This window comes from Sphaerodactylus townsendi, linkage group LG03, assembly GCF_021028975.2.
Source record: "Sphaerodactylus townsendi isolate TG3544 linkage group LG03, MPM_Stown_v2.3, whole genome shotgun sequence".
Taxonomy (NCBI): Eukaryota; Metazoa; Chordata; class Lepidosauria; order Squamata; family Sphaerodactylidae; genus Sphaerodactylus; species Sphaerodactylus townsendi.
The window spans coordinates 17,143,444-17,155,333 of record NC_059427.1 but is presented as its reverse complement, the minus strand read 5'-3'; the positions used below and the strand labels follow the sequence as shown (position 1 = coordinate 17,155,333).

The 11,890-nt window shown below is 45.1% G+C and overlaps 1 protein-coding gene across 1 annotated transcript; it reads right to left on the bottom strand.

Moving 5' to 3' along the window:
• Positions 1 to 8,996: 8,996 nt before the first annotated feature.
• Positions 8,997 to 11,658, bottom strand: LOC125427718 (olfactory receptor 2T11-like). Its single transcript, XM_048487269.1, has 2 exons — positions 11,526 to 11,658; positions 8,997 to 9,922 (listed from the first exon to the last, which is right to left on the bottom strand). Exons 1-2 carry the CDS (start codon positions 11,656 to 11,658, stop codon positions 8,997 to 8,999), a joined length of 1,059 nt encoding a protein of 352 aa, XP_048343226.1.
• Positions 11,659 to 11,890: the final 232 nt, after the last annotated feature.

Genomic DNA, 11,890 nt, shown 5'->3' with positions numbered 1-11,890 from the left:
AATTAGTAATTAACAGTTTCTGAGGCATGTAGAGAATTACAAATGGCTTTTAATGTTGTTAGAAGATTTTGGTATTGATGAACCTTTACCTGTACAAAATGCTAGAAGATAACCAGAGTTGTATAGCTCTTTCTCTTTCAGAAAAGAACAGTACACGCATTCAAACACATTGGAATTCAAGGATCAACATGTAAGACTCTTTACAGGCAGAAGGAACTGTGAAACTTCACCACTGTCCCACTGGATATGATGACAGCAGACATCTTGACCAAACCACTGCCAAGAGACAAGTTCCAAAGCCTGCATGACAAACTGAACATCAGGGAGCAATTCCTGGAAAGCAATGCAGTGTCGAGAGGGAGTAAGTTGGAATAAGCGACTTCTGCATGCCTGGACACTGGGGGGTGCTGTATATCACTCTAACTGTGATGTTGCTCCCTCTCTTGTTTGCCGTCTCCCTTGTCTGGGCCAGGAGACCGCCCACCAACTTCCCTTCTTCCCCATGCCAGCTTCACTTCTCTGCTCTAGCCTTTGACCCGGAAAGCATGGTCAATGGCAGCCTGCTTCAGTGGGGCCTTTCCCACTGCAGCATCCACTCACTTCCACACACGTGATGGCATGCTAGCTGCGCCTCCACTCTGTCATAGGGAAAGTAATCTCTTTAGTCTAGGGTTCTTTCTATCTACCTTTTGTTGGAACAAAGTTGTGAACTGAAGATGATTGAATAAATGTAAGTTTTACCTTTTACATTTATGTCTCTGGAGAACTTTCTATAAACTGCAGTCACACACACTACTGGGCATATCCATGACTCTAAACGAAATCTAACACCATCATCATCTTAAGTCTCCCCCTCCTCATGTGCACTGACAGTCACCTTAAAATGCTGAAGATATTTTGTACCTTTGCTCTCCTATCCCTGCCAGGGGCAGGGCATTACCCACCCCAGCCACAATTTTGACAAAGTTCCTCACCAGAGACTGTTGAGAAAACTCAGCAATGAAGGAATAAGAGGGGAAGTCCTCCTATGGATTAAAAACTGGTTGAGGAACAGGAAACAAAGGGTGGGTATAAATGGGAAGTTCTCACAATGGAGAGATGTAGGGAGTGGTGTCCCCCAAGGATCCGTATTGGGACCAGTGCTCTTTAACCTATTCATAAATGACCTGGAAGTAGGGGTAGGTAGCGTGGTGGCCAAGTTTGCAGATGATACCAAATTATGTAGGATGGTGAGAACCACAAAGGATTTCCTCATGGGCGAGCTCCAAGCGGACCTTGATAAATTAGGTGAGTGGGCTCAGAAATGGCAAATGCAGTTCAATGTAGCAAAATGTAAAGTGATGCACATATAGTAAAAAATCCAAACTTCACATACACGCTACAGGGGTCAGTGCTATCAGTCACAGACCAGGAAAGGGATTTGGGCGCCTTAGTTGATAGTTCCATGGGAATGTCCACTCAATGCATCGCAGCTGTGAAAAAGGCAAACTCTATGCTGGGGATAATTAGGAAAGGAGTTGATAATAAAACTGCAAGGATTGTCATCATGCCCTTATATAAAATACTGCAGGCGACCAAGCACTTGGAGTACTGTGTTCAGTTCTCATCACCACATCTCAAAAAAGGATATTTAAGAGATAGAAAAAAGTACAGAGAAGGGCAACGAGGGATGATTGAGGGGCTGGAGCACCTTCCTTATGAGGAGAGTAAGGCTTCCAGCGCTTGGGACTCCTTTAGTTTGGAGAGAAGACGCCTGAGGGGGGGGGATAAGGATTGAAGTCTATAAAATTAAGTGCATTGGGTAGAAAATGTTGACAGAGAGAAATTTTTCTCTCTTTCTCACAATACTAGGAACCAGAGGGCATCTATTGAAAAAAATGCTGGGGGGAAGAATTAGGGACTAATAAAAGGAAACACTTCTTCACGCAACGTGTGATTGGTGTTTGGAACATGCTGCCACAGGAGGTGGTGATGGCCACTAACCTGGATAGCTTTAAAAAGGGCTTGGATAGATTTATGGAGGGAGAAGTCGATCTATGGCTACCAATCTTGATCTCGGCCTTTGATCTGAGATTGCAAATGCCTTAGCAGACCAGGTGCTCGGGAGCAGCAGCAGCAGAAGGCCATTGCTTTCACCTCCTGCATGTGAGCTCCCAAAGGCACCTGGTGGGCCACTGCGAGTAGCAGAGTACTGGACTAGATGGACTCTGGTCTGATCCAGCAGGCTAGTTCTTATGTTCTTAATTCCCCACACCTGAGGAACTGAGGAGTGGGAGGGAAAATGGCACCCACAAAGTGACCTTCTAGGAATTTCCCCTAGTCCAGGGGCGTAACAAGGCAAACTGTAGCCCTGGGCAAAACCTGAGTTGGATGCCCCCCCCCATGGGTGGCCACTCCACCACGACCAAATTTTTTGGCACCATTTTTTTGATACGCTGAAATTTTGGTGCCGCTAGCCTAAAAACTGCACCCCCCGGCAGGCCAAAAATGGAAAACCACTAAAAATACCCCAAAACGAACCCTGCATTTTGATGCCCCCCACAAGGTGGTGCCCTGGGCAGCTGTCTACCTTGCCCAATGGGCATTACGCCCCTGCCCTAGTCTGTTTGTTAAAGATCATAATTCTAGGAGGTGAACCAGACTAGAGTATTACTTGGAACCAACATCACATACTGGCTAAACAGACACTGCCCCTCCAATGTTCCTAGCTTTTGCTGAGGCAGTGTTGGAACCTTCACCATACATAATCTTCACTAATGACTATCCCTTTATGAGTCCTTCAAGTATTTCACCTATTGATTTCTGTGGCTTGCAGCTAACTTCTGATGAAGCTCTATTTCCCCATCAAGGCACAGCTGTCTTATGGCAAGCTCTGGTGGGGTTTTCAAGCAAAGGACATTCAGAAATGGTTTTTGCCATTGCCTGTGTTAGGGACAGGTCAGGGCCCTGTCCTTAGAGCTAAAGCTCTCTCCGGTTACTCACAAATAACCATCCATAAGCTTCTTCAGTGTTCAGAGTTTTATTGTTTCAATTCTGCGCAGAAGAGGGAACTCTCCTCTGTTAGCAACAGGGAGGAGGTTCAAAGAGCTGCTGCCTGTGTAACATAATTTATAATTACAAAAACATACCTCCCCGCTCCTTGCTCATTGGGTGAGTCATAGACGCATTACATCTGGTCATCTTATCCCACCCCTACCACACCTTTTCATCCCATATTTTTAATGTAACTTGAGTCTAAAACACCTCATGTACAAAGTTTTTATAGCAATCAAGTCTTCTGCTACTCCTTATTTCATTGCTAGCTCCCTTATCTTCTCTGAGAGGTCTGTTTCTTTCTAACTCAGAGTCGAGCTTCTCTGTGTCAGGGCTGGGTTCTGAGTTTCATTTCTCGATGGCCTTTTAATTCACCCCTTTCGCATTCCTTTGTGTTTACCAAATCTTCAGCAAACTCAATTTTAAGCCTAATCAGGGATGTTAGCTAAGATAATTTTATATAACGTGCTTCACTCTTTGTGCAGGCTAACTTTTAAGGCTACCTATATGTGTCTATATGGCTTAAAACACTATAAACTATATATGTGTGCATATCACCTGCCTCTGCATCGTAAACCTGGTATGTCTTGGTGGTCCCCCATCCAAATACTGACCAGGGCCAGCCCTGCTTAGCTTCCAAGATCTGATGAGATCATGCTAGTGTAACCCCCGTGCTCAGAATGGGTTGACCCAGAAAGGGGTGGAGACTCAAAGCAGCAAGAGGCTGCAGACCTCATGTACTTTGGAGGAGACAAGGCTACCAGACTTGGACCTTGGTTTGAATAAGCCCTTAACACCTTGTTTAAGGTAACTGCAATGTTGTTGGGAACTACTGGGAAGGTGGTAGTTTATTTTTGCTATGTTGTAAATGTTGGAGTTTATTGTTTCAGGGTTTCTTTTTTGTGTTTGTAATGGGTGAGAGTTCTCCTGGAAACCTTCATCATGTTGAATCCTGCTCACCAAGCCCTTGGAGTCTTCAGGAGCCAACCCACTTGCAGGAAGAATTGGACTTGGTAATATCAGAAGACTGTAACTAGAAGGACTTGAAAATGCAAACTGAACAGGACCTTGAAGTGTGATGTTAAATGTTGATGTTTGATGTTATATGTTAAGAAAGTAAACCATTTTGTTTTTTTTTAAATTTGTTGTTGCAAACTCATTCCAAGTTCTGCCCCACAGAACCCACAGATAGAGGTTACACTAGCTTGGGCTATCTGGATCAGGATGATGAAGGAAAATACTCTTTAAATAAAGAATTACTTGAATTTGCTAGTGGATTTTCATATTATTAAAGACTCAGAAACAAACTAAAAGGCAAACAGACATACCTTCATCTGTCCATATCAATTGTAGAAGAAATCTTTGAATCTGCACTGTGGAGCTGATCACCAACATTCAGTAGAAAAGTTTACTGTTCACTTATTCACTTTGGATTATTTTATCTAATATCTATTGTGGGTTAACTGAAGTGTTTATTCTTTGAAATAATCCCATCTCGCTGCTTCATGAAATGATCTGAGGTCAGTTCCCCAAAGAAATTCACCAGGATTTATATGTTCTGGTTATGTTGTCACTACCATTAAATCACCCAAGGAAAAAAATTGTTTGGTAAGATATTTTGAGTAATTTCTATGAGGAATTTGGCCCCAAGAGTCGTTTTATTAAGTTGTTGACAGAAAGAGAATATCCCTAAGGCATTTATTACTTTCACCTTCCTAAGACATAATTCCTTTCACCTTCCTAAGACATAGGACATCCTTAAACAATTATGTCTTAGGAAGGTTTTCTGCTGCTCTGGAAACTAGGACGAAGAATAATGGATTCAGGGTACAGAAAAAGAAATTCCACCAAAACATTAGGAAGAACTTCCTGACAGTCAGGGGTGTCATGCAAGGGAAGGGGAGGGAGGGAGGAATTGGGAAGGAGTGGTTGGTACTTTTTAAATACTTTCTACATTCTGAAGAGATTGTTTCATTGCTCATCTTGCTAAGATGTTCAGGCAAATGGGCCTGTAATGGTACTTTCAGGTGGCAACACTTCGTGTCATGCTCATTGGTGCAGTGAATGCAAACCTATCACAGTGGTAATGAAGTGTCCACATGGTAGTTTTCCGTGCACTTTTCTTGTCTCAGCCCCCTACAACCACCATTCTCACCCTTGCCACCAGAAGGCTTTTGGGGGGCTTTTGATCATGATATATTTCTATAGCAGACTACAATGATATAGACGGTACTGTGTGCTTTTTAAAAGCCCCCCAAAACCCTCTGGTTTCTCCGGGGGGGAGGGCTGCAGTTGTGGAGTGCTGTGGTAAATAGCACTAAATGCCCACCCTCGCATACATTAAAAATGCCCACCTTCGCATACATGTGGCACACCAAACACACTTGGGCAGTGATGGTTCAAAAAGTACGTGTCATATGAGAGTCAGGAAAGATCAAAGCAGAGCAGAAGAAACTCTCGGTAGGTTGCCTCCCAAGTCCCCACCCTTGCCCAATGGAGCAGCAGGAGCAAAGGGCAGGGGCGGGGCGGGGGGCTGTATCACCCTACCTTTTAATATTCGCTGACAGACTATGCCCATGCTCTGTAAATGCCATGGATACAATACAGCATATCCTCCTAGAATGTCAGCTCCACTCTGCATTACGTAGTCACTATATAATCCCGATTATTAAAGCTAAAACAAATTTGCCTTCGGCTTATGTAGTGAAGTATTTACTTAGTGATGCATCTTCTGAGATAACCTTTAGGGTCGCTACATATCTAGCAGAAGTAATATCCCAAAGACGGTACTAAAATGTGTCCCTCAATGTATCAAATCATCTAAATTACATTGATTTAATGTCTGAGGCTCAAGTCATTGTAATAAACATGAGAAGTCATTCAAATCAGTTTTAACTAACATATGGATATCACAATAGGTCTCCAGAAAGTTTGTGTATAATTCATCCTAACTTAGTGTACTGGATTCCTCGTTGCATTGCTGTTTATCATACAAACATACTGTATGCAGAATTATTTATGCCTAATAAAGGTTTACTGTACTGTACTATATGTTGTCCAAGTTTGAATATTCTTCCATATGTTGGATTTCCCCCCTTTCTTTGTCAAATAAACCCTGTTTGAACCTTAAATTCTGTTTCATAGAATCATATAGTTGGAAGAGACTCCAAGGTTCCTGAAATCCAGGAACACACAATCAAAGCATTCCTGACAGATGGCCATCAAGACTCTCCTTAAAAACCTCCAAAGAAGGAGACTCCACCCAGAGGTGTAGCAGCAGAACATTGTACCTGAGGCAAGACCTGATTTTTCCATCCCCCTACCCTTGCCGAGCTCTTTCACAGCCAGAGAACCTCCGCCAATGCCCCCACACAGCCTTCTTCGGCGATGGTTTTCTGGCCATGAGAGAGCTCGGCAAGGCTCCCACCAGTGCAAGGTGGTTCCCCAGCCTGGAGGCTGGCAGGGAAGGAAGGGCACTCTCTGTGGCCAGTTGTGCTGGTGTGGGCCTTTTGTCTATTGTTTGGAGAGTTGTGGCTGCTGCGGCCAGGCGGGCCCAGGAGGCGTCGGGTCGGCTGGGCATAAATGCCCACTGTCCTGCCCCTGCCTGCAATTTTGCACCCCCTGATTACTGAATTCGCAGTACCGGTACACCTGTGAGGAGGAGGGACGGAAGGGGGACAAGTGAGGAGCAGCAGCCACAGCGGGCACCGGGAAGGGGGTGGGTGAGCAGATGAGGAGTCCAGCAGTGCAAGGGGGGGCACACAGGTCAGGGCTGAAAATGCTGCTGCTCAACTCCTTCCTGGGGGCTGCTGCTGCTGCTCTGGTCGTCGCTCTTCCCTTGTGCTGAGGAGCCCAACCCTCTGGGAAGGCTCAGGGTGAGTCTGGGGCTCCTGGAGGGGCTCCCTGGGGCGGGGGAGGGAGGTGAATGGTGCTGTGACAGCCCTCCCTGCCAGGCGGCCTCAGGTGAGGGAAGGAGGAGGAGTGTAGGGGAATTTTGCCCCCTCACGTGATTGATCAGTGGCCGCCCAGGACATTTGTCACCATATGTCCCATGGAAGCTCTGCCTCTGTCTCCACCACACTCCGAGGTAGTACATTCCACTGTCAAACAGCCCTCACTGTCAGAAAGTTTTTCCTGATGTTTCGGTGGAATCTCCTTCACTTGAATCCATTAGTCCTGGACTGGTCCTAGTCTCTGGAGCAGCAGAAAACTCTTCCTCCCTCACCAGTATGACATCCCTTCAAATATCTAAACATGGCTATCTTGTCACCTCTTAACCTTCTCTTCACCAAACTAAACATCCCCAGCTCCCTAAGTCTCTCCTCGTAGGGCATGGATTCCAGACCTTTTACCATTTTGGTTGCCCTCCTCTGGACACTGGATCCCAGCTTGTCAATATCCCTCTTGAATTTCAGTGCCCAGAACTGTACATAATGTTCCAGGTGAGATCTAACCAATGCAAAATAGAGAAAATAATTTCTGGACATTAAAATTTTGCTAGAATGTCAAGAAATGCCCCCCCTCCCCCACACACCCATCAGATTCAAAGGGAACATTTAAAACATTTTTTTTCTTTGAGCAGACTGCCAGCCCAGCCGGGCCATCCTTTAGAGATGCTAATACAAGTAGTAAGAGACAATGGGATGGGTTAAGCTTCCCCTCCTTCTCCAAGCAGAAAACACAGATTTAAAGGACTGATAGAAGGGCTTCAGAAAGAGGATATCTCGATCCAGCAGGAAAAGATTCCTTGACCCAGGGCCTTTCCGCAAGCATTCTATGCCTGCTTAGCGCTACACCCGCAGCATCGAAGTCATTTCTGGCACTGGGTCAGTGTTCCTCACTGCCCCAGCTTCATGCTGCTGGTCATGAAAGATGCCGTTTTATCAGCGCCAGAAATGACTCGCGCTGAGGGGGCGGGAGAGTGGCAGAGTCGGGGCGGCTGCGTTGTCGCCGCCCGGACTCATGGGGAGCGCCGCTGGACCCCGTGCTACTTGGGCAGAGTAGCGCGCAGCAAACAGTAAGTGGGGAAAGGGCCCCAGTCTGACCAGGAACTGATAAAACTCTTGGGAGCAGATGGGGGGGGGGGGCATTATAAAAGAAAGAGTCTGCCTCTAGGGTGAAACAGATCATGTAGATTAGAAACCCTGCATGCCATTGAGTCTAATCTGATTCAAATCATTCCTCTAAGAAAGTGTGAAATTGCTTGTGAAGTTGTTGTGAATTATCAAGTTAATTTGTCTGCACCATTCTTATGAGCTGTAGTATTGCTTTATAGCCTTTTCATTATGCTTCTGATAAACAAATTAAGTCCTCACGAGAAGAATAAAACTATTCTGTTCTTTTTAACTTTGCCTCAAAAGACTCAACATTCTGACAGAAGAATGGACATTTTGGGGTGCTGTGTGGTTTCCAGGCTGTATGGCCGTGTTCTAGCAGCATTCTCTCCTGATGTTCCGCCTTCATCTGTGGCTGGCATCCTCTGAAGATGCCAGCCACAGATGCAGGCGAAATGTCAGGAGAGAATGCTGCTAGAACATGGCCATACAGCCCGGAAACCACACAGCACCCCAGTGATTCCGGCCGTGAAAGCCTTCGACAATACAATGGACATTTTACCTAACATTAGGGAATCCACCATTTTATAGTCCTCAAAACTAAGTCCTACAAATGCTGCTATATAATATAATCTCAATGGAGAGAGGGGGGGTAGGTCCTATACCACATGCCTAATATCCCCTGAAATTATAACAGGCCATCACAGGGGCTAGCTGATAACACAGCTATTTCGTTGACTGAACAATCACTGGTTTTAATAGGAAAAAACTGAGAAGTTTCTGGGAGCAGAAATCTACACTGTCTTGAATCCAGTACTCTTGGGGGCTGCCTAAAGCCTAATATTTAGTCATTGAATTAACAACCTTTAAATGTAGCACAAATGTAGGTCCAGCTGCCCTTCGTGTTTCTCAATTGCATTTTCCATACCATTTTCTCAGTACTGCTAAAACGTCTCTGTTTCTCAGACTGTAGATCAGGGGGTTCAGTGTAGGAGTCACAATGTCACAAAACACCGAGACAATCTTATCCTGTTGCGGTGTCCTGTACGATCTGGGCCTCATATATTTAAAACTGGCTGCTCCGTAGAAGACGCTCACCACAATCAGATGGGATATGCAGGTGCCGAATGCCTTGTGCCTCCCTTCGACTGACTGCATTCCCAGAACTGTCAAGAGGATGGAAATGTAGGAAGCCAGAATGATTGAGATGGGACCAAGAAGCATCACAACGCCTGTGACGAACAATCCATTCTCATAGGCGGATGCCTCTGAGCAGGACAACTTCAGGACACTGGGAACCGTGCAGAAAAACTGATTGATGACGTTTGATTTACAGAAAGGTAGATGGAACACAGAAAGGGTGAGTATCAGAGCATGAAAAGAGGCGCCAATCCAGGTGCCTGCTGACAAGACTACGCACATCCTCCTGGACATGAGTACAGGGTATTTTAGGGGCTTGCATATTGCCACGTACCTGTCATAGGACATCACAGTCAGCAACAGACATTCTCCCCCTCCCATGGTCAATGTGAAAAACATCTGGATGCCGCATCCGGCCAAGGAAATGACGTTCTTCTTTTTTAAGAAGTCCATGGACATTTTAGGAACAATGGTGAATATTTGACAAACATCCATACAGGACAACTGACTGAGAAAGAAATACATGGGGGTCTGAAACTCAGAACCTGTTTGGATCACCAAAAGGAAGAGACAATTTCCAAACAAGGCAACAAGAAAGGTGAGCAGAAGGACACCAAAGAAAATTGTGTGTGTTGTTGTGTGGTTGAATAAGCCAAGAAAAACAAACTCAGTCCATGACGTTCTGTTCATCTTGTCTATTTCATTTCACCCAAAATCCCAGAAGAAAGGTTAGATATTGAAGTGGAGAGAGAAGTCTATGTAAAAAGCAAAAATTAAGCCATTATATACAAGGGGGATAGAAACATCACCATACTTGCAGTTTTGTGATGACATTTATTGTGAGGCCAATTCAGTGGGCCCTTGGGTCCACACGAAAAAAAATGTTTTTGTAAGAAATCTAAATATTCTTTAATATTTCACAATCTTATTATTACCTTTGATGTTAAGATTCAATGAAACTCTCTTATGTTTTGCGCTATTGTTCAACAGCCAAGCAATAAAATGCTTTTTTATACCCTCGACACCCTTACTAATTGAATACACTGTAAAACAGTTTTTTTTGCAACACCATGGATACTGTTTGCATCATCTAGGGGCAATTTGCATCATCTGGGTCTCACATCTGTGGGGAAAAGATATTCTGCCTGTCTTTGAGAACTTCCATCTTGACTCCCAAAACTTTTATTTATATCTGACTGATGAAGTTGAAGTGATTTATATATGAGATGTAAACGAAGATTCAGTCACAACAAGGCTAAATTGAGTACAGTTACAATATTGTTGCTTGGTTTCACTGAAAGCACATTCAGTATATCAACCACTCCAAGCTAAGCGGTCACATCACTCAAAATTATTATGAAGAACCTCTTAAGAGGATCATGTTTAGAACACAGAGAGACATCAACAGGGACGAAGGCAGAAGACTTCCTGTGGAGGTATCACGAAATCAAGCCTGGGAGAGCCATGCTTGTTTCGATAAACCCTGGGTTCTTTTTTTCCAGGTACTCTGAAAATACTTTGTGATTCCAAAATCACATCACTCATAGCTCTCCATTCTACTTTAGATGGTGGGTCATGGAGAGCAATCTCTGAGGATGACCACAATGACCTTAGATAATTGTTGCAGGTAGGGTTGCCAAATTCCACATGTTGATTGGAGGTCTCCTGCTATTGCAACTGATCTTCAGGCATTGGAAATCAGTATATCTGGAGAAAATGGCTGCTTTACCATTCTACCTCACTGAAGTCAGAGGTGGGATCCAGCAGGTTCTCACAAGTTCCCGAGAGTAGGTTACTAATTATTTGTGTGTGCCAAGAGAGGGTTACTAATTGGTGATTTTGCCACGTGATTTTTGCCTTCGTTACGCCCCTCCTCTCACCAGTAGCGCACAGAACTTGAAGCAGTCTAGCAGGAGGTGCACCGGCGTGCGTGGCAGCCTGCGCCTGCGCGGCATCTGACATTTCTCGCCCAAGGACCTCACAGAAGCGGCTGCATCCTTGCCACAACCCCGCCCAGGAATGCCCTGCCCCCAGAATGCCCGCCCATGCCCCCGTCGTGCCCCGCCCAGCCCCACTGGCGCTACGCCACAGTTTGAATCCCACCACCATGGGAACCTGTTACTAAAATTTTTGGATCCCACCACTGACTGAAGTCCCTTGTCTACCTCACTGAAGTCCCTTGCCTCCCCAAACCCCACTCTTGTCAGGCTCTACTTCCCAAATCTCCAGGAATTTTCCAAGCCTTATCAGATTTGGGGGGGATTTCTAACCCCCCCCCCCAATCCCCAGGCTACTCACCAGAGCTGAATAGTCTGGAGGCTGATAAAGTCGAATATGAGTCCAGCATGCAGTTGAAGCTCTCCCCCTTCCCCCCGTCACCGTCTCCTAACTCCATACGATTTCTTAAACCCACGTGGACTTGAGAAGCCATGGTGGGAAGAACTGAAACTTTTCGATGCTTTGCCAGAATTCCTGGGTTTTAATTACCCAATGTCAAAATTTACCAAACACAATTGTTTGTGTTTAGCCCTATCTGGAGTAGGCAAACCTCGTTATAGATACGGTTGAAAGCATAAACATATAACAGCAGCTCTCCTGAATCAAACGAAAAATGCTTCCAGTCCATCATCTTTGCTTCTCATAGTAGACAATTGCAAGGGAAT